Source organism: Ascaphus truei, chromosome 3, assembly GCF_040206685.1.
Source record: "Ascaphus truei isolate aAscTru1 chromosome 3, aAscTru1.hap1, whole genome shotgun sequence".
Taxonomy (NCBI): Eukaryota; Metazoa; Chordata; class Amphibia; order Anura; family Ascaphidae; genus Ascaphus; species Ascaphus truei.
Genome location: NC_134485.1, coordinates 53,798 through 76,704, shown reverse-complemented (window position 1 = coordinate 76,704; position 22,907 = coordinate 53,798). Strand labels below are relative to the sequence as shown.

The window sequence follows — 22,907 nt, the reverse complement described above, 5'->3', positions numbered from 1 at the left end:
AACAGTGCAGACTACAATTTGGAAAGCTAATCATATTAATAGATTAGCGGACCTGGAGGGCAGAAGAGGCATTCAAACATTTGACATCCTTAAATCTAACAACAATATCCCCAATGCCGAATTCTTTCGGTACCTTCAGGTCAGAGCATTTTACCAAGCTCAACAACCTAGAAGCCGATTAACGAACTTTGAAAAGCTCTGCCGAATAGGGACAAGCACAGTTGTACTCACATTGCAGCTGTACAAGGAAGTAACTGGTTCTAGCTCGACAGTAACTGAAAAACTAGGCTACATGACCAAATGGGAGACGGACCTAGGAGAAGTATTAGACGTAGAGGACTGGACGAAAATCACCACGGCAGTCTCCAAAAGTTCCATGTGTACGACCCTCAGGGAAAACGCATATAAAGTTAGGATGAGATGATACCACACTCCCACAAAATTGGCTAAATTCCTGCCCAGTTACTCCCCATTTTGCCTGAGACAATGTGGACAACAAGCAGACTTGTTACACATGCTAGGCATAAATATCCCGCTAGACCCATGGCAGTTTCTTCTAAACAGACCGCACCCGGGACTTTCCAGAAAAACGAACAAATTAGTATCGCACTTTGCAATGGCAGTAAGAGGAGAGATCGCAGCACGTTGGAAACAAAATGTGATTCCATCAATTACTGCCATTCGGAATAGAATTTGGACAGTATGCCAGATGGAGCAATTGACGAGTATGGTCAATGATAATGGCACAAACAATCTCAAAGGCTGGATGCCGTGGTTGGCTCAGACAGATATACCAGGGGTAGAAAGGACCACGATATGGCAATGATTATGATAGATGCGTTCTCCTCTGGGCTGTTGTATAAACATAGACGTACAGGATAAATCGAAATTACTCAGATCGAACAAGACAGGGAGGTGTCGGGGCCGCCGCCGGGGTAAAATCTGCCCACCCAAAGGAGCGATAAGCCGGAAGATGCAGAGCTGTCGGTGAAACCACGGTAGAAGGACCCCCTCCTCCCCCTTCCTCCTCCCCTCACTCTCCGGACAAACCTACCCCCCCTCTTTCCGTCAGGTTCCTGTGTAAAGTCTGTCTGTCATCCCAGTTTGTCCTGTCTTCACCTGCGGAGAACAAAGATGCATGGGCGATTGATAATGTTATGATTATGCGGTTGATATAAAACTTTGAAATGTCTGCCAAACATGTTCTCTGTCAATAAAATAGGAGTTGAAAAAAAAACACTGCAAATCTGCTCTGCTTCATAACCTTTGCGTGAGCAGCTTCCTGAACCCCTACTCTAGGCTCAGGATACCTGGGCATGTACAGTATGTGGGAACCACTGGAAAAAAAACAAAGAAACAGGTAGCGCTAACCAAACAGAGCAAATAATATATATAATATAACACCTTAAGTGTGGATAATATCCACGTATAAGGGGCTGCCTAGGATACAACTAACTGACCCCCTGGTCAGAACATACACATGGAAGGGAATATGTATCTAAAGGCGCCTAATATAAATAGATGAAACACATAAAGGATATAAAAACCAGGCCTGTTGGACGATCAGGAAATGGCTCCAATGGGTGTGCTTAAAATAAAAGAAAAAGCACAGAACATAGCATAATACTGTATGGTAAAAGGACAAACAACATTTAGGACAAACAGCATATATAACAGATATGGATCAGCTGAGAGATCAGACAGGTGAAAAATTAAGATAAAAACATTTAATATAACATATCATTAAACACACATAAAATATAAAAATAAGTATGGACAATAAAATGTTGGATAAGCACACTGCAGCACTGGTGGAATCGGATGAAATGCCCACTCACCAGATAGATGATACAGGCAAGCGGTGGATATATTTGAGAGTATCCCCTCTCTTAGGTAGTAACTGCCAGCTGCTCCTGGGCGTCTCCGTGGGTGGAAAGTGTGCACGCCAGCCGGCGTGGGGGTGGATGGTCTCCCTCGGCACACTGGGGAAAGTGTGCAGCTATTCCCGGATCGGCAGCAGCAGATTCGTCTCGGGTATCGCAACAAAAAGCTAGCTGACAGCCAGCAAACGCTGATTCGCCTCTGTTGTCGTGGAGGGGAGAATCGCCAACCAAATGGTGCAGAAGTGCTTCCTTTGCCACCCTACGCGTTTCGAAAACTAAATGCTTTCTTCCTCAGGGGTATATGATGATGGAGTCCTCAAAGGTCCTTTAAATAGAGCGTCCATTGATAAGTTAATTAATTTTCACCTGCAGACTTATGCACATGCGCATATGGGCGGACTGAACAGTTCGCGATCGTGCTGTGTTTTAAACACATGTGCATTGAATAGTCCTTGCCAATGTTACTCATGCTGCTGGGGTCTGATAGCTCAGTTGTTAACAGACAAAACATACAACATACTAATAGAAAAACCTTATTAAAACAAGTGTGATATATATGTGAAAGAACAAATTAATAAGTGACAGATATAGCCATATATATATGACCATATAAGGAGTGTATTATGCACTACTAATAAATATTAGCTAATATTATTATTCAAGTGTGTAGTGAATATTAACCATATAAATAATAAACTTATACATTGTGTAATGTGTTAAACAATGTGAAATAAAATATTAATAATCTAATGTGATTAAATAGAGTGATTAGTGTGTCTTAGTATATAATAAAGTAATATAATATGTGCTATGAACATACAATGAACATACATTACATAACATAATCTTTACAAAATATGTTTTACAGATAAATATAAACAGCATTAGGCATTCTTGTCATATATGCCAAAGGGTTGCCAATTGTAACAGATATTCATTAACAATATATTCTCAAGCAGACATATGGATAAATTGCAAAGGATAGATATACTGTATGGATACAATACAGGTTTAGCCAATCAGAAATGCCTTCAGATCGAAGTCCACGTTTAGGCCTAATGGGGATAGGGTGCGCAATTCGTAAATCCAGAAGGATTCTCTCCTCCCCAGTAGGCTCACAGCGTTTCCTCCTCTCCAATGTGGAGTGATGGTCTCTATTGCAATACATTTTAGGCCTTTGGGGTTCTGCCCGTGCACTTGAAGAAAATGATTCGATACACTATGTGTTGTTCAACCAGTTTTATATTGTATATGTGTTCGTATAAGCGTCTTTTGACTGATCTGGTGGTCATACCCACATACTGCAGACCACATGGACATTCAAGAAAATAAATGACATAAGAACTATTGCACGTAATATGTTGTTTTTTTTTATAGTTTTTTAGAGTATAGTTTGATACAAATATTGATTTTTTTTGTGCTATATTTGCAAGCGGTACATCTATTACAAGTAAAGTATCCCGTGTGTGAAGTTATCTTCCGATGAATAGGTTGCAGTGATGGACAACTTGGTGCCAATCTTTGTCCTATGTTAGGTGCTTTTGTGAATATAATTTGTGGATGTTCTGGTAATATGCCTTCTAATTCTTTGTCTTTTTTTAATATCGGCCAGTGTTTTTTGAAATTTTTTCGTATATTTGGTGCCATTTGGTTAAACTGGGTTAAATTGGCATTCTATTAGTGTTTTTCTTTTTGTATTTCAAAAGATTGGATCTGTCCATCGCTGCAACTTCGGTGATTACATTATCTAAATCTTGTGGGGAATATTTCTTATCTATAAATTTATTTTAAAGATCTTCCGCTTGGATATCGAACGTTTCTATATGTGAACTATTTCTTTTTAATCTGATAAATTGTCCCTTTGGTATATTTTTTACCCATGATGGGTTATGGTGACTATGTGCATGAAGATAATTATTTGATTGTACATGTTTGAAATATGTGCTGGTATGGATACAATTATTTTCAACCAAAATCTCTAAATCTAGATACTCTATTGTGGTGGGGCTAGTGACAAATGTAAATTTAAGATTATTATTGTTGTTATTCATATATGCTTTCAAATCTTGTAACTGTAATAACATGCCAGACCAAATAAAGATAATGTCATCAATGTAGCGCCGCCAGAGCACCAAATTTGCACCATGTGGGCAGCCGGACCATATATGTTGTTGTTCCCAGCTGCCCATGAATAAATTAGCATAGCTTGGTGCAAATTTGGTCCCATGGCGGTGCCACACACCTGTAAATAATATAATTTATTAAAGAAAAAAAAATTGTGAGAAAGAATAAATGTAATACCCAAAATAAGAAAACATTTATGTTCTGTAGACATAGATGGGTCAATATTTAATGTATTTAAAATAGCTTCACATCCTTGTTCATGATTTATAATTGTATATAATGAATTGACATCTGCTGTTACAAAATAATAATGAGGTTGCCATTGAATGTCCTGTAAGGTCTGCAGTATGTGGGTAGTGTCCCTTAGATATGAGGGTAATTGGGTAACATACTGTTGTAGCTGTCTATCAATATACTGGGGTACCTCTGCTATACAGGGGAGCCCCTTGCTATACTAAGGACTCCGTGTATACCTGCAGATATCTTTTTACCCCTTCATACCCATTTACCTTGTCTGGAAGATCCTGCAGCAGGGACTCTGGCGGTGAGTCGTAAGAGCGTTTTCAGGGTACAAGGTTGGAGGAGTAATGCGCTTAGCTGTATCAGAGGATATCACTCAATCTTTGTATACAACTTTTGGGGTATCCCATAACCCGGAACCCCGCTACATAGACACATTCTGCAAAGACTTTCTCCACCAAACCCACCTTGAAACTTACAGCCTAGAAATCTCCCGATCCCAGCATCACCGGAAAGGAAAAAAATCACATAATTCTTTAATGTCGCAAAATCAGTGTACAGTTGCAGTAATACAATTTTGACATCTGGGTCCCAGAGCTGACACTCTAAGAACCTAACACACGGGTCAGGGTTAAACAAGTGGGCTTGACCTTTATTATAAGCCGGGTTAACCCCTTCACCACCACAGTATGTTTGTGTATTACTAACATATACTTGCACACAAAAAACCAGGGTGCTGGGTGCTTCCGTTCACGAGTTAGCCTGCTTTATTGAACCGGCTTTCTTGTGGGAACCCAAATTCACCCGGTTCCCACGTCAATTGACCTACTTCTCACGGCCATTAACTTTCTGCCTTTCAAGTTCTGAAGGCTAACGAGGTACGTATATATTGTATTGGTAAAACCACTTGAAATCTAACCGCAACCCATTTATTCAATTGCCTTGCAGTTACGGAGTCAAGAGCTTGAAATGGATACCCATCAAATACAGTAGACCTCCCATACACAGGGCTGGCTGTGTTGCTCACTACTCCATCTTGTGTCGCAATAGAATATAGCAGGCATTGCATTCACTTCCATTACAGCAGGCAGAGAATTATCTGCAAATGGGGGTTAAAAAAGCTGGGACAGGGCAAAGACAGCAGTGCAATTACTTTTAACCCGTTCATTCCCAATGCGAGTTGGGGTTAATCATCCGGGTATAATACCTTTATTTAGGCCTGATTACCCTTGTTCTCGCCACACCTCCCCCACTCAAAGCGCAGAACTGCCCTGACCACCCCGTCCGGTGGCTGGGCTGACCTGCCAGCTCTTGAAGTTAGTATGTCCTGAGGGCTTTCCTGGCGGGAAACGCCATCAGCATTGCCATGCTCACTTCCCTTCTTGTGCTGGATGGTAAAGTCAAAATCCTGTAAGGCAAGACTCCAGCGCAAGAGTTTAGCATTTACTATAAATATTCATGCAGAAGAAAAATTTAAACCGCAAAACTGTAATCTAAACTCATAAGACAATTGCCCGTCTGTGCTCTAATAATATGTAAGGAAGCATCACGTTTCCAGTAGTATGGGCAGATATGTAATTACTGTGTGTGGTATTACTGGGGGATATCCTGTGTAAGGGCAGATATGTAATTACTGTGTATGGTATTACTGGGGGATATCCTGCGTATGGGCAGATATGTAATTACTGTGTATGGTATTACTGGGGGATATCCTGCGTATGGGCAGATATGTAATTACTGTGTATGGTATTACTGGGGGATATCCTGCGTATGGGCAGATATGTAATTACTGTGTATGGTATTACTGGAGGATATCCTGCGTATGGGCAGATATATAATTACTGTGTGTGGTATTACTGGAGGATATATTTGTGTTTGAGGAGACTCCATAATAAGACAGAAAAACATAGTGAATAAATAATAATTTCTGGGCAATAGAAACAAACGGACAATAATTTACAATATTTTTGATTTTACAGATGCTGAAAACTGTGTCCAGTGCCCTGAAGATCAATGGTCCAATAAGGAGAGAGATCGCTGCGTCCTGAGAACCATAGTGTTCATTTCATATGTAGATCCACTGGGTTCCTCTCTAGCTTCTATTTCCATTCTCTGTTGTGTAATAACATGTGCAGTTCTGGGAATCTTTATCACACATCATGAAACTCCTATAGTAAAATCCAATAACCAGATCATCAGCTACATCCTCCTCCTCTCCCTCATGTTGTCCTTCCTCTGCCCCTTGTTATTCATCGGACGTCCTGGGAAGGGGACCTGCCTGCTCAGACAAGCTGCCTTTGGGATTATTTTTACTGTATCAGTCTCTTCTGTTCTGGCAAAATCCGTCACTGTTGTCATCGCCTTCAATGCCACAAAGCCCGGCAGCAGGATAAAGAAATGGGTGGGGAGCAGAGTATCCATCTGCCTGGTCCTTCTCTGCTCACTGGGGGAGGTTGTGATATGCATGGTGTGGCTGGCTCACTCTCCCCCATTCCCAGACTATGACACACAATCTGACACTGGGAAGATGATATTACAATGTAACGAAGGGTCTGTCGCTGCATTCTACATTGTGATTGGTTACATGGGATTCTTGTCCGTGTTAAGTTTCATTGTTGCTTTCCTAGTTAGGAAGTTACCTGCCAGTTTCAATGAGGCCCAGCTGATCACTTTCAGCATGCTGGTGTTCTGTAGTGTTTGGGTCTCCTTCATCCCAGCGTACCTGAGCGCCAAGGGCAGGAACACGGTGGCTGTGGAGATATTCGCTATCCTGGCTTCCAGTGCAGGACTGCTGGGCTGTATATTCATTCCCAAGTGTTACACTATTCTGCTCAGGCCTGAGCTGAACACCAGGGAACATGTCATTGGGAAACACTGACACACTGATCCCTGCCACTATCCCCAAACCCCGGTCACTGTAATAATCTTTTCTTGTTAGCGTGTAACGCGGGTATCATATTGTGCTTCTGTCACCCATAGAGAGATAGGGTCATTCCCCTGATTTCCTTCCTAGTTATAAAAAAAACGATCATTGCACAGGAATAAAATGATTGTATATCGTATAATCAGAACATGCTATGAGGACGAATCCATTCTGTGCTGTACATTAAGGCAAACTGGTCATGTTTTACATATTCCTGTACATATCTAATAGACAATGCATAATAGAGCAAACACTATGTTCTAGCCTCAGTGCAGTATGTTTTAATATTGCTGTCGGTGACGGTGAGAGGGTAACCAGGTTCACCTCTGATCCATATTGTATTTTGTGGTTCTAGAGTATCAGCGTTTCGACCTAACTATTGTGTATGCATTTTATGAAATTATGCTACAATAAATTATTTTTGTATTTTTACCTTTCATGGGGTGCCAGCAAGCAGAGATTGCTAGTCTATGCGTTTCAAGGTGGGTTTTGCGGGAAAAGTCTTGCCACATTGTAAAGCTAGCCAGGGCCCAGAGTTGCTGGATACCCCAAAGATTTACCCTGGAATCAGGTCGGATTCCCGGATACATATAGACACATTGCTCTGTCAAAATATCCCCTTGAAAACAGTTACGTGACTCACCGCCAGGTTTCCCTGCTTTAGCACAGACCAGAAAGGTTAATGGGGCATAGTGTGAGGTGTCCCTGAAACAGTTAAGGGGTCCCAAGGTTAATGGGGGTGCCCAGTAAATGTCCAGGTCACCCACAATCTGGTATAGGGGTTCTGGGGTACTCTAACCCTACATAAGTTTGCAAGGAATTTGAAAAGTCTGAGTGGGCTATGCACTAAGATCCATAAAGTGGCTTTAAGAGCGCAAAGTGCTTTTAGAACGTGATATTGTGCTCAGCGCAATTCACAGAGCAGCGCTTTACGCTCTTAAATGGGCTTTTTTCCAGAAATGTTTCTAAGTCCCACAAAACACGTACGTCAGCTAAATACGCTGATTTTTGCCAGTCTGCGGGATTCTCTAAGCTACGCTAAGAGATCGTTCTTTAAAAACACGCCGAAAAAAACATGCCAGCTCAAGGCAGGCACAAAAGGATCAGGACTTTGAAAAAATTCTTTGTTTACATTTTTGCACACCATCCATACAACAGGCCGGCGGGTGTCCCCGGCTGACCCCACGGGTGATCCCCGCGGGCGTCCCAGGGTCCCCGCAGGCGTCCGCGGGTCCCCGCGGGTCCCCGGGTGTCCCCACGGCCGTCCCGGGGTCCCCGTGGGTCTGCGGTACCAATGGTGTGCCTCAAAAAAATAAACAATATTTCTAACTAAATACACCCCCATCCCCCTGCCCCCTAACACATACAACACAGTAATGGGCAAAATTACTATTATCCACATATGGATAATAGTGCTTTTGCCCATTTGAAATACATAAAGCACAATAAATACAGTAAAAACATATTACACTTACCTTTTCCAGGCACCCACGATGAAGGCCGTCTTCATCCTCATCTTCATCCTGCCCATGCCCCTCCGGTGCTGCAAAACATACAAAACAATCAAAATAGCAAATGTAATGTCCCCTAACCCATTAATCACCATAGCGGTTATTAACCGCTACAGTCATTATGGGGTTAACCCACCCTCACCCACCACTCGGGAGGGCTGAATACCCTCCCCCACTACCTACTCCGTGAGGCCTAACCACCCTCACTCACAGGGAGGCCTACTCACCCAGTCTCTGAAGCCGGGCAAGCGGGGATTCTGAATCTGACAATAGCATGTGCTAGTTTGGCACCTCTGCCACTTGGTATTCAGAAGCAACCCGCTGAGTTAGGCTCCTCAAAGCTTGTGTTGGGGCAAATGGTAGTCCGATGACTTCCATTCACCCCAGGATGTGAGTACTTGAGCCTAACTCTAGTACCCAAATAGCTTTCACACTTGGCAACCTCTGAGGCTTTAATGTCCGATGTCTAAGCAGACTCAGATGCACCAAGCTTGGTAGCCAAATGGTCTCTCAGAATATTGGACCGGGAAGTCCCAGCTCGTTACACTGTGCACAAGCATATATTTTTTAAAACAGACTGTTTAATAAAAATATACACTTCAAACTTTCCTAAGACTTTTGGTTATGGGGAATAGAATAAGAAACAGCACTTTTATTTTACTAGCCATATTTCCCACACACTACAAACCAGAATTTGGAGCCTATGCACTAAGCAGTCATAAAAAAAATCGCCATAAAATTTTAATTGCCATATTTGACAGCGTTGCTATCACGGTATGCAGAAAGGCCCATTTACAAGTGATATCAACATTTTAAAAAATGGTGATTAGCCGGAGACGTGGTGATCGGCCCTCTGAAAAGGGCTCACCTGGCGAGTTCTATCTGCTGCAGATAGAGAGAGAGAGCTGCCTCTCCCTGCGCAAATCTCGCCGGGAAAAATATATTTTTAAATTATATTTTATCACTAGTGAACGTGAGCAGGGGTTCTCTGGAGCAGAACTGTGTTGGTTTCAAGTTCGGTGACCCCTGCTTCCCAAGATACAGGCCCCGTTATGGGGTGACGGTAACTCCTATGCATTTAAATGTCCCGGTCACGTGACACAAGACATTTCAATGCCTAGGAGATACCGGCACCCAATAACGGGGCCTGTATCTTGGGAAGCAGGGGGTCCCCGGACCTGAAATCAATGCGGTTCTGCTCCGGAGATCCCCTGCTCATCTACACTAGTATAACATTTTAATTAAAATCTGTAGTAAGCACCAATACACAACCCACCCCCTTTGCCCCCACATAAAACCATTATTTATTTTTTATACACAGGATTAGTACCAGATGCCGGCGGGGTCCCTGGGTGTGATGGTGATGGGGTAACCAGGCTCAATAATGAAGGTTAAGCCCACTTGGTTACCCCTGATACGTGTTTTGTTGTCCCAGAGTGTCAGTTCTTGGACCCGGCAGTCGTATATGCATTACTGTGACTGTGTGTAAATTATGCGACAATAGAGGTTTTTTTGGTTTTTTTATCTTTCCATGAGTGCCAGCAAGCCGGAATTGCTAGGCTATGAGTTTCAGGGTGGGTTTAAAGGAGAAAGTCTTTAAATATTTTGGCCATGTAGTGGGGTTCTCGAGTTACAGAATACCCCAAAGATGTACCCGGGAATCAGGTAAGATTCTCGGATACATTGAAGCACAGTGCTCTGGTCAAACTCCTACCCTGAAAATGTTCTTTGCAACTCACCACTAGGATTCCTGCTGCAGCCCAGTCCAGAAAGGTAAATGGGGAATAAGGGGTTAATGTATCCCTGCAACTTACCAGAGGTCCCTAGTATAAAGGTGAGATGCCCGTTATATGACCCGGTCACCCTGTATCCAGTATACAGTAGGTGTTCATGGGATACTCCAGCTAAGTTGCAAAGCTGAGAGGTTTTGGTAAGATAACAGGTCCGGCTTTACAGAGTGTTAGGGATAAGGCTAGTGAGTATAAAGTAAAGATTCTCATTCAATCCCTTGCACCAGAAAAGGCCTAGTTATTTTAGCCAAGTAAAGTGTATAAGCATATTTTATTAAAGTGTACATTTAATAAAGGTATATATGTTTGATGCACTGTATATGTTCGTTTTACACCATTCCAGTAAGTGTATTTTCATTGTAATTGTAAACCAAGCTGTGTGTGTTCATTCTGTAAATAAATGACAATTTATTTTATCTCCTTGCTTTGCTCAATCATATGATCCCGGGTATAAATGTGTTTAAAGTGCTGGTCTCCTGTGACAATATATTTGACCACACATAAGACTGGACACTGTATATTTTATTAAAGGATTATATTTAATAGGTATATGTACTGGTAACCTGTATATCAACGGTGGGATTTCCAAGTCCCAGATTCCGAGAGACCAGATGGCTACCAGGCTTTGTGCCACTGTGTCTACTCGGGTCCCGGACTTGAAAGACTGAGGGTTACCAAGGTGTTAGGGCAGGTGGAGTACTGGAGTTACGTACCCCCATCCAGGGCCGCCAACAGAAATCGCGGGGCCCAGGACAAATAAAAGGAGCAGGGCCCCCTTTCCCCTGCCCTGCCCCCCGAACCCATAGTGCACATACCACAAAAAATATTTTTTAGCGCGCAACTTTTACTTAACTGTTTTCTTCTTATTGTAGTAAGGAAAAAAACATTACAAGGCAATCTGTTTATTTTAATATTTCCAACAAAAGACAGGTGACTGACTGCCTTGGTGGGTGACTGAGTGACTGGGTGGGTGGGTGGGTGGGTGGATGTGTGAGTGACTGGGTGGGTGAGTGACTGGTTGGGTGGATGAGTGACTGGGTAGTGAGTGAATGACTGGGTTGGTGAGTAGGTGGGTGAGTGAGTTACTGAGTAGGTGACTGAGTGGGTGGGTGGGTGGGTGACTTAGTGACTGGGTGGGTTGCTTGACTGAGTGAATAGGTGGGTGGTTGACTGAGTGACTTGGTGAGTGTGTGGGTGATTGAGTGACTGGGTGGGTGGGTGGGTGACTGAGTAACTGGGTGGGTGGGTGTTTCAGTGAGTGACTGGGTGGGTGACTGAGTGACTGGGTGGGTGACTGGGCAGGTGACTGAGTGGGTGGGTGAGTGACTGGGTGGGTGGCTGACTGGATGGGTGGGTTGGTGACTGAGTGACTTGGTGGGTGGGTGACTGAGTGACTGGGTGGGTACCTGAGTGACTTGAGTGACTGGGTGGGTGACTGGGTGGGTGACTGGGTGACTTGGTGGGTGACTGAATGGTTGGATGACTGGTTGAGTTAGGTAGGTGGGTGGGTGTCAGAGTGACTGTGTGTGTGACTGAGTGACTGGGTGGTTGGGTGACTGAGTGACTGGGCGGGCGGTTGACTGAGTGACTGGGAGGGTGGGTGAGTGACTGGTTGGGTGACAGGGAGGGTGACTGGGTGGGTGACTGGTTGGGTGGGTGACTGGGTGACTGGGTGACTGGGTGGATGACTTTTGGGTGGCAGAGTGACTGGGTGGGTAACTGAGTGACTGGGTGGGTGACTGGGTGGGTGGTTGACTGAGTGACTGGGTGGGTGACTTGGGTGACTGAGTGACTGGGTGGGTGTCTGAGTGACAGGGTGGGTGACTGAGTGGCTGGGTGGGTGACTGAGTGATTGAGTGGGTGTCTGAGTGACTGGGTGGGTGACTGAGTGGGTGACTGGGTGGTTGGGTGACTGAGTGACTGACCTTGACCGTGTGGGTGCTGCTTTCTGCCCCACCAGACAACACTTCCCCTCCTGACCTCAATATCCCCGCGGCTCCTGCCTGGGGTGGGAGGCAGACTCGGCGGCGTGGGAGCAGGAGGTGGGCAGGTGAGTGACTGAGTGGGTGGGTGGGTAGGTTATCTGACTGAGTGGGTGACTGAGTGACTGGGTGGGTGGGTGGTTGACTGGGTGGGTGGATGACTGAGTGGCTGGGTGGGTGACTGAGTGACTGAGTGACTATGTGTGTGGGTGACTAGACTGGGTGGGTGACTGGGTAGGTGGGTGACTGGGTGGGTGACTGAGTGGGTAGGTGGGTGGGTGGGTGCCTGACTGGGTGGGTGACTGAGTGATTTAGTGGGTGAGTGACTGGGTGGGTGACTTGACTGGCTGACTGGGTGGGTGGGTGGCTGAATGGGTGGGTGACTGAGTGAACTAGGTGGGTGGGTGACTTGACTTGGTGGGTAACTGGGTGACTGACTGGGTGGGTAGGTGTGTGGGTGGGTGGCTGACTGGGTGGGTGACTGTGTGACTAGGTGGGTGTCTGAGTAACTGGGTGGGTGACTGAGTGACTAGATGGGTGGGTGACTAGGTGGGTGGCTAGGTGGCTGGGTGACTGAGTGACTGACCATGACCGGGTGGGTGAATGGGTGGGTGACTGAGTGACTGACCTTGACCGGGTGGGTGCTGCTCCTGCCCCCGCCAGACGACACTTCCCCTCCTGACGCCGATATCCCCGTGGCTCCTGCCTGGGAGAGGGAGGTCGGCAGCCGGCCCCCGTGAATCACAGGGCCAGGGACGCCAGCACCGGCTGTCTCCCCCTGTTGGTGGCCCTGCCCCCATCTGATAGCACAAAGGGCTATCTGGACAGCAGTTGCCCAGCCCATGACTTTGCGGAGTATGGAAAGTGGGGGGCTCAATATGCTAAGAGGCAGAGGTTCTTCAAAAGTTCAAGGGAGCGCCAGTTTTCACATTAACGTCATGAAAGAAACAATAGAATCGACAAAGTGTAGTACAATTTCAACCAGATTAATTGTTGTTTAAGTGAAAAATAGTTCCACTCACACTTTTCTCCTTTTCAATAAAGCAGTACAGAGATACTTCTCTCTCTGAATAGAGCAATGGATCAGGAACTCCGCATGTAAAACCCCCTTGTTAAAGGCTTCTTCCCATCCGTGGTTAGTGTACCCAGGCAAATAATGGAAAATACTAATTGTGCAGTATATCTCAAATTGTATTTAAAATTAGAACAATAAAATCATATGGATGTGCACTCACATTCAGCACATATTAGCAGTTCGTGGTACGAACTCCCGACTATCCTCTATGCGTATTGACCGGTGTACATGCTACGAAGCTCACTTCCGCGTCTCGGCTCTCGTCTACGTCACCTCTGGCTGAGTGAAGTTGAGGGCGGAAGGGTTGTGTAGGAGGATCTCCGGCTGCCAGGACTTCACGTCTCGAATAAGCACTGAACACTGATTCAACGCGTTTCGTCGGTACGACTTCTTCAGGACTCTAATTACTCTACCCCTCATCTGAATATTTATACGCATGATGGTACTGATTAACGTAATTGAAGTTATCACCTGATTTTAATTACAATATATTTATATAATAAAAAATAGATTACTACGCACTACTCATTCCATATTAGTGGTCCTAATACAATACAATATGCTCAATTGGTACAGTAGGTACAATCAAATGTAAATACATATTTATATGGATGGTTACATTTATAAAAAATATATATATATATAAGTGAGACAATACATTTAAAAGGTCTATTCAATTAGCTATTAGCATATTTCCTAATTTCCCTAAAATATAGTAAACAATATGTATTCCTAGAAAGAAACAGGGAAAAGGCATATCAGTGATACCTTTGCCATGTATGAGGCTAGTGAATGTAGGCAATATATACTCTCACTCCATCTCTGACACCAGAACAGGGACTTATAGATTTTACCTTTACATAAGACAGGACACAGTACAGTATATTTTATTAAAGGATTATATTTAATAGGTATTGTCACGGAAGACCAGCACTTTTAACACCTTAATGCCCAGATCATTTGATTGAGCAAAGCGAAAAGATAAAATAAATTGGGATTTATTTACAGAATGAACACACACACATTGGTTTACAATTATCCTAAAAATACACTTACTGGGACGGGGCAAACGAAAAATCTTGTTCCCAAAATGAAATCTTTGGAAATAAAGTCTCTAGGCACAATTTCCCAGGAGTGGGAATTGTGCGCAAATAGAGCTGGAAAGCAGTCTTCGGTCAGTGGCGGCGCTCGCAACCGCTGATAATCCACCGGAGCTGCTTCCATTGTTCTGCCACTGTGGTATTGGATCTGGGAACCTTAGTGAAAATTTCCCACTTTCCACCTTATGGAAGCGAGCTTCTCCCTTGGTTCAAGAGCCTCCCGGGAGGAACACCCACGATCTAGTGTGCTGTGTTTTTTATGGAAACACGGACGGTCCGGAAGAAGTAAATAATTCAGACATGCAAGGTTGATTCTCAGTTACTTCTCATTTATTTTTCAAGTGCCTAAGCTTTAATAGGCATTCGTGATGTACCCTGGAACACTCCAGTATGTATCACAAGTTTACATACGTCAATAACATTTTATCTTATTGTTATGAGTCATTGTCACACATTGTTATTTCAGCATAAACAATATGCTGGGGGGGTTCAAATGTTCTAGGAAAAGTGTCAACAGAAAGTCCTTGATACAAAACTATGGCGTAAGCGGTTTTCTTAAACAATAACACGTTGTTTATGATTTTAGGCAGGTTAAGGCAAAATTCATTATGGTTATAATTGCAGGCATAATGAGTAGCACACAAAATGGACACATACCCCTCATATATTCATTAACAATCCCTCCTTTTGTCATACCATGACAACTCACGTCTACTGATATTGTTGGTACACCTCATCATACTGAACTATTGGTGCAGGTGTCACAGGAGCTATAGAGGAGGTCACAGCCACAGGAGTTTTTCTCTGTAGAAAAGTGTACATTTGCGTTACTAGTAAGGTGTTTTCTTTTTTTTTATAAGGCTGCATAATCTTGTGCACATATACTTCAACAAAAACACTCTAACATATATCACTACAAAAATGCTTACTACTACTACTAGACCCATTAATAGTTTCTTTCCGATGGTCCCTAGCCATGATCCTAGTCCAAATGTCCAATCAAACTGATCAGACCCTTCCCTAATATTATTTACTATTTATTGCAAAGCTGGTTTAAACAAGAATATATGTAAAAGATGAGCAAATGTTTTTCTCTTGTGAATCATGAAGCAGAGCTACATTTTTGTTACAATTTAAGGCACTTTGCTGCTTGGGAAAACAACTTCTTGGGATCACGCCTGGAAATAGTCAAGTTAAAAGGGTGCAAGCTTCTGCTTTTTCAAAATTGCTGTATCTTATAAATTCACAAAATGGAGGACAGACTAGTAATTTTAACCCTTTCAATTCCCTCCTTTTGTTCTCTAAAGATTAACAAAATCACTATTCACACTGCTCTTCTATGACTAGCGCATTGTGGCGGCTAATGGATTTCTGAGAATTGGTGGGAGCGACTGCAAAAACATCACACATCTTTCATATTGCATTCATTCAGAATGGCAAAACAGCAACATTATGCTATGGTCAAAATGGCTGACTTGTAATCCTTTCCTTGTGGTTGACTCACGCCCCTGGGTGACCTCCCCGCCTTCCTCATTTTCAATCTTCTCAGTCCCCTCTTATCCTTAAGAGACAGTCTATTTAAAGAACAGTTAACCATGTCATAGTCCTGCTGGGCCAAGAAGTGGTCCTTTTGTGCATAACTTCATTCCTTTTCAGTCATTATATCGGCACAGTTTATTTCTTCTTCGGTCTCTTCTTCTGGGGTACTGCCGACATCCTCATCACTGAAAAGAGGCATAGCGTCGGGGGGGGGGGGTGCAACGCACTTCTGGACAAAAGTTTTGCTGTACATAACACATACATAGAGAGTGATGAGTAGGACAAACACACATACAAAAGCATTCGCTAACTTCGCTCCCAGCAAATCAATCCAACCACCAAGTCCCAGTGGATCCTGAAACTTGAATAAACACACAACATTGCTCTTTAACTAGGGCGCATACATACACCTCTTTTTTAAGCTAAAATATGGTCTAGAGTCATTCCATTCTGTAGGGCCATTAGTCTGATCTGAGCCTGTTCTTGGTTAAGTGAGTTAATGGCTATGGTTGAATGATTCGGGACATCTAGTACATCTGTAACCTGTCATACAGTAACCCAACTCTTTCATTTGGGGTATATGCTCACCCAAACTTGTTCTTTCCATATTTTACTTTTTTACCCTTGTGTATTGGGTGCATCTCTCCTGCTTCTGAGTCTACCTATGGGCAATTCCTTTGTTATAGAGTAAAACACATGTCGTTAGTGGGCTTACTATTGGGCTCATATGTTAATTTGAACATTGTGATAGGTATCTGCGACGTATAAGGACCACTGGAAAATGAGAACAGCTGAAAAGGCTCTCTGCAGAGCATTCCTACTACAATTTCGTCATCTCTCTGTGGTTCACACTTTCGCAGGCCCAAATAATGCATAAATCTTAAAATTCTAACTTAAACACTCTCTATAAGAATAAAAATATTGAGTCCTTGAAAAAAGAAAGAAAAATAAATGTTCGGATAAGACCGGTCCCCGGCCTGGAGTCTTATTTCCCCTGTAGACAGCAGCTGTGTGTGATGCTGGGATGAGCTTTATGTGCACCACGTGGATCCAGAAAGAGACCTCTGCCACTTTATTTGCAGTAATTGTAGTGAGTAGTACTTTTACATGATCCTTTTCATCTGGGATGAAGAGCGCTCTTGCGTAGGAAATGCTTGACCATTAACCCCGTCTCGAGAAGGTGCACTTTCAACCTTGACCTTTGCCTAGAGAGACTCAAAAATGTATTAGCTGCATGCAATACTTACTAATAGTTTTACCAAGCAGTCATTGTGGTATTGACTTTGCTACAATCTAAATTCAAAAGACCAATCTAAATTCAAAAGACTTGGTGCCCCAGCTATTGCCAAACCAAAAGAAAATGGCTAAAATTATTCTGTATACTCTAAACTAATTACTTGTAATATAATTTCTTTGAAAAGTGCCGAGCACACTGCCAACTTTAAAAGACATTCAGCATTATTCTTAAAAAAAATAAATAATTTCAGATTTTGTTCATCCCGGGCACTAAGCCATCTAACTTCTGGGCATTCCGCCAAATGACCTTGAGCTTTTCTGATAGCTGATAGGCAGCTATAATATCCCTCCTTTTGGTCACATCTCATTACATGTGAACAATATTACACAAAGGATAACAGCATTTAAAACATAACTAAATATAGTTGCTTGATCTGTAGCAAAACTAACCTGAAAACTTTGGGTATAAAATTTGCATGAAAAACCTCAAAACACTATTGAATATAAATATAATTTGCTATTGTCTTCTAACAGAAACCTTAAAAACACAAAATAACATCTGGTTTGCTGAGAGAACAACCTGTAACATAAGAAATTATAGACACAGATTTAAAGACTGTTTGTCCATCTCCAGGATTTCAACAAGCTGGAGATAACTTTCTGGGCATCCTGCCAAAACCTTGGAACAAAACAGATAATAAAAAAATAATGTTAATTACTGGTGTTTAACATACACTGCAATACAATTTGGGACAGCTTAAAAATGAAGCTCCTTATACGGCCTGATACAGGATTAATTGTGACTGGTATTCAAAAATTAAAACTGGATTTTTGTTAAACAGGAAATTATAAGTTTAACATATACTTTAAACAGTTTATAGTTACTGTTACACACAAAAAGAAAAAAATTCATACAAACAAAAATTACCAAGACAAGGCAATGCAAAACTGTTTGATCCTGCCTGCAAACTATATTAATAAAAATGTCCTTTTCTTTTATGATCATATCCTAAACTACAGTTAAACCTAATTTGTAGCTACAGAGCTTCAGTTAACTCTCTCCTTATATAACACTTAGTTCTTACAAACTACTGAAGTTTGTTACAAATCTTTGTTACGATGTTAATCTTGGATGAATCTTGTTACATGATGAATCTGGTTCCCGATGGGCTGCAGGGTTTCTTATACACTAAACAGTCCTATACTTAACCTGTGCAGACAATCTACTCCATGGGAATAATATTCCCCACCTATCCCGGAGTTGCCAATACTTTGCAAAACCTGGCAGAGGGTGTTAGGACCAGTATGTCAGGCCAGAGTCTGCACTCATGTTAAGCTTCCATTTTGTATGGTCATAACTAGTTAAGATTCTGTAGTCAGCCTTTTTGCTGAAATATAATTCATAAATGCACTCAGTTTCTCTGCTAAATTGCATTTCCTTTCTTCCTGGTCAGGATATTACTAGATACTTTTGTGATGTCAATTTCCTGGTGTTTTAGTAGAATATAATAGAATGGTTCTCTGCAAGAAGCAAGATAATGAAATAAAGTTGCTAAGACTCAAGGTCTCTTTTGATAACAGACAATGAATAAGCTATGTATTCAGAACATTGCTTGTATTGAAAAGGGACACGTCTCAAAAGTCACGCCACTAATATGTCCTGCCCCTAAATCACGCCTCTAATTAAAGCTACGCCGAAGACACACCTAGTATACGCCTATGTCATGCCTATGATACGCCTATGTTACGCCTCTAACTAATATCTTTTTTTTTCTGTATAAAAATCATTACCCTATGAGTAATAAATTGAGACAAAGGATTTGAAACCTGGCGTGCGTTACGTTTCATTTTGTTCGTCTCCCAGGCCTGATAAGGTTCATCAAAGATCGAAGATAACAGTTGCAGGGCGTGAAAACTTCTCCGGGGAAGTCTGCTGCAAACGGTGCAGATTGTGTCCAGTCACAAGGCTTCAGTTTTCTCTACAGAGAATAGGTTCCTTTTGGTTCTGAAGCCAGGGGAAGGAAATAACGGATTTTCCTTCAGTTTTTGGCGTCTAGAAGTGGGAAGTTCACAGAGGTTGTGAGTATATATGTAAATTTTTATATATGATGCTTCACCCCCTCTGGGAATTTTATAGACCTAAATTGTGACTGAAGAATTGGGATAGGCCCTTTTAAACAGAATTTTTGGTTCTTGCAGATGGTTCTTGGTTCTTGAAAATGTTCGTGCAGGATACTCAAGTGTGCAGCTACCACCCGGACGCGGAGAGTTAGCTGCGCACTTGAGTACCCTGCACGAACATTTTCTGATAGACTGGCTGCTTAATTCAGCTCTTAAGTCATTTTGACTAAGTGCTTTTTAAACGTTTTGTTGGGACTTTGTCCTGTTGGTGTCAATAAATATCACGTTTTTTCACCCTTGTACCCTTGTGTACTATCGTGTAAACCAGGCACTATTTGAGTGATTCTTACAACACCAGTTGAAGGTTTGAATTTGATGCTCCAGAGAGGGGAGAAGAGATACCAATTTGAGTCCGTACTCACACTTGGCCGTGTGAGTTTATTGTTTACCTTACGGGGATACATTTTAACCCACCTTGGCCCCTTCACCCCTATTGTTTGGTGCAAAGAACCGGTGGGGCACGTGGGAGCCCTGCAGTGAGGTGCCATCAAAGATACCTCCCTCCAGAGATCACTCACGCTTGCCCATGTGAGTGGATGCAGTATTCCTCTGCTTGTTTAATTTAGATTCAGTTGTCTACCCCAGACGTATATTTCATAGATTCTGTCTTGTCCCTTATCCATCTGTTTTTATTTCATTTAACTCTGAGGACAACATCACAACCCATCCCTGTGGAAAACACCAGAGACGCTTTACAGCACACCAGAGGAGAAGAAAAGCACAAGAAGAAAGAAGACAGAAGAGAAAACACCTAGAGCAAAGATACCTTGATGTGCAAGCATTTACACAAGGCCGTGTAAGTGTTTATGTTATTTCACACCTTATTTCACATCTCAGTTTCATACTATTGTAGTATATCACACGTCTGTATAGTCCCTCAACCTGTGCTCCCCCTTTTTTTGTCTGTTTCCTTTTGGGGGTATTGGCAGATTTTCTGTCTGGTGCTGCTGCCACCGCCGCCTTGTCTACTGTTTTGGTGGGCATCAGGGCACGGCTGGCCACATAGTCGTCTGCAAGCCTCGTCGCCTCCTGGTAAGTCTTGGGCTTCTTGTTGTACAACCAAGCCCTCACCGCCAGTGGGCACTGCTGCATGAGCTGCTCCTGAAAGACAAGGTCCAGCAGGAGTTGGTAAGTCCGTGCCTCATAGCCCTCCACCCAGCGTATCCCGTACAAAGCCATGAGGGTCACTTAAGTAACATAGGACTCTTGGGGCTGCCTCTCTTCCTGCCGGAATTTACCCTGGTAGGCTTCAGGGGTAAAAACGTACTGAAACAATAACAGTTCTTTCAGGTGGTCATAGTCATCAGCATACTCATCTGGAAGCGCCATCATCGTCTGCTTCGCCAAGCCGGACAGTAAGGGGTCCAAATGTGCAACCCTATGCTGGGGAAGCACTTTGTACCGCCGACACTTTGTCTCAAAGTTCTTTAGAAAACTGTCTATCTGATCAGTACCTTCCACGAATTTGGTGAGACTGTGCTGGTCCAGTGTAGTAATTAGTGCCAACATTTCAGGGGTGAACGGACTGGTAGCTGCAGCAACCAGTACCCCTCCTGTTGCACTGCACCCGGGAGGTGCACTCGTTCCCTCCCCGAGATTCTGCCGCCCCGGCACTGGGTTCCTTCCCTGATCTCCGGGTGGCTGTATAAGGGCAAGCTGAGCCATATCCTGAGGCTCTGCAAGCCGGGCTTCATAGTCACCGATTGAATCAACCATGTCTGCGACCTCCTGGTTCTCATAGGGCAGTCCATATTCACAGCACTTGTCTTTCAGCTGAGCTCGGGTCCTCATGTTGGATGAGCCTTCAGCCTCGCTCATGGTTCACGGTCGCAGCAGTGAGGTGGTGTTACAACTTGTGTTAACTGTTGCACTACTGTGTGTTCAAAATCTTTAGTCCCAGGAACTCGCAATTCCCTTCGAGTTCCCACTATATTACAGGGTCCCGCAGTACACTGTAATACAGGTTCAGTTCAATCCCGCCGCTGCCACCAGTTAATTATAGAGCTTGTCACGGTAACTTATGACAAGGTATAATGAACACCAAATATTTGGGTTGAACTGAACGAGGCTTAGATATAATAAAATATATTTATTCCTTAAAAAAGGTGAACACAGCAATATAGTACAATTAACAGACAAGAAGGTAACACTTACTTAGGGTTGGGGGATGGAGAAGTATCAGCTAGCAATTCTCCAGCAATCCGGTGACATTCCAGTTGGAATCAGAAGAAGAACTAAAAACTGTAGGGTTGACACAGTTTATATACCTGTGTAACCCTATTCTTAACATTGAATACAGACTATTGGTGAACAATTATCTGTATCCAATCCCTAACGTAGAGACATGGATTAACCCATGCCCCCCAGCTAATTAGCCCATCTGTACTGGGACTCTATGGGTAGCCCCATAATTAAATCAGGGGCGACGACCAGTCTACAAAATAAAGTATCTGCATTGTTTGTAGGTGTAGCTATAACACTTACAAACCACTCCAGTTTGATGATTCTCCACCCTCAGGTAACAATTAGAGTGGCAGAGTCTGTTGATTAGTACTTGATCTGTTGATTAGTACTTAGTGTAAACAATCAGGGCAGTTAACTTTTGATCACAGTGCTTAGGCTCAATCAGCCGGCTGCCCTTCATGACCCATTAGCATAGCAGATGGAGTCTGCATTTTCAGAACAGATCCAAAATACCATACATATACACTTTAATATCTACACATATTAATAAGTTCCATTCTGGTGGGCTCAGTGGGTCGACATTTGCCAGTTTTTAATGCCTACAGTGACTCCACAAATTGGCCAAATATCAACTCTCTGCAACCTCCAGAACTGGAGATACAGAAAGGCACTTTAAAACATCTTTAAAATACAGGATTCTAATGAAACATGGGAACAGGGGAACATACATTTTCATGACATGACAAGGTGTAAACCACATTCCTGGACCGCAGTCCAGTTAACCCCTTGCCTCCCTGTTGAGGTCAGGGGGTGGCCATATGGGGTGCAACCCCTTTAATACCGGGCCAACCCCCCTCTCCCTCTACACTATACACCTAAGGTGTTACATTGTGCCAGTATCTCCATTTGCCTGTAGAAATTCTACTCTATACTCTGTCAGTATTTTGGAAACTAGCATCTATACAGCTCTCTATGAGGCACTCATTGATGGGTTATACCCTACAAATGTTTTGACATATATTCTCCCGTATATGAGATACTCCATGGTGAGCTGGAGAGGAACCAATACCCTCTATTCTGGTCACCACCACCCTATTTTAACACACCCTGTTCATATCCTACACTCCCTGTTATTGTTC

At 43.1% G+C, this 22,907-nt stretch overlaps 1 protein-coding gene across 1 annotated transcript in view; it reads left to right on the top strand.

Moving 5' to 3' along the window:
* The window catches only part of LOC142490595 (vomeronasal type-2 receptor 26-like), a 91,415-nt gene extending 84,078 nt beyond the window's left edge, over positions 1 to 7,337 (top strand). The window contains exon 5 of the mRNA XM_075593010.1: positions 6,227 to 7,337. Within this exon, the coding sequence (XP_075449125.1) occupies positions 6,227 to 7,125 (899 nt within the window). The 3' untranslated portion in view covers positions 7,126 to 7,337. The remainder of the gene's footprint in view (positions 1 to 6,226) is intronic.
* The last annotated feature ends 15,570 nt before the right edge of the window (positions 7,338 to 22,907 follow it).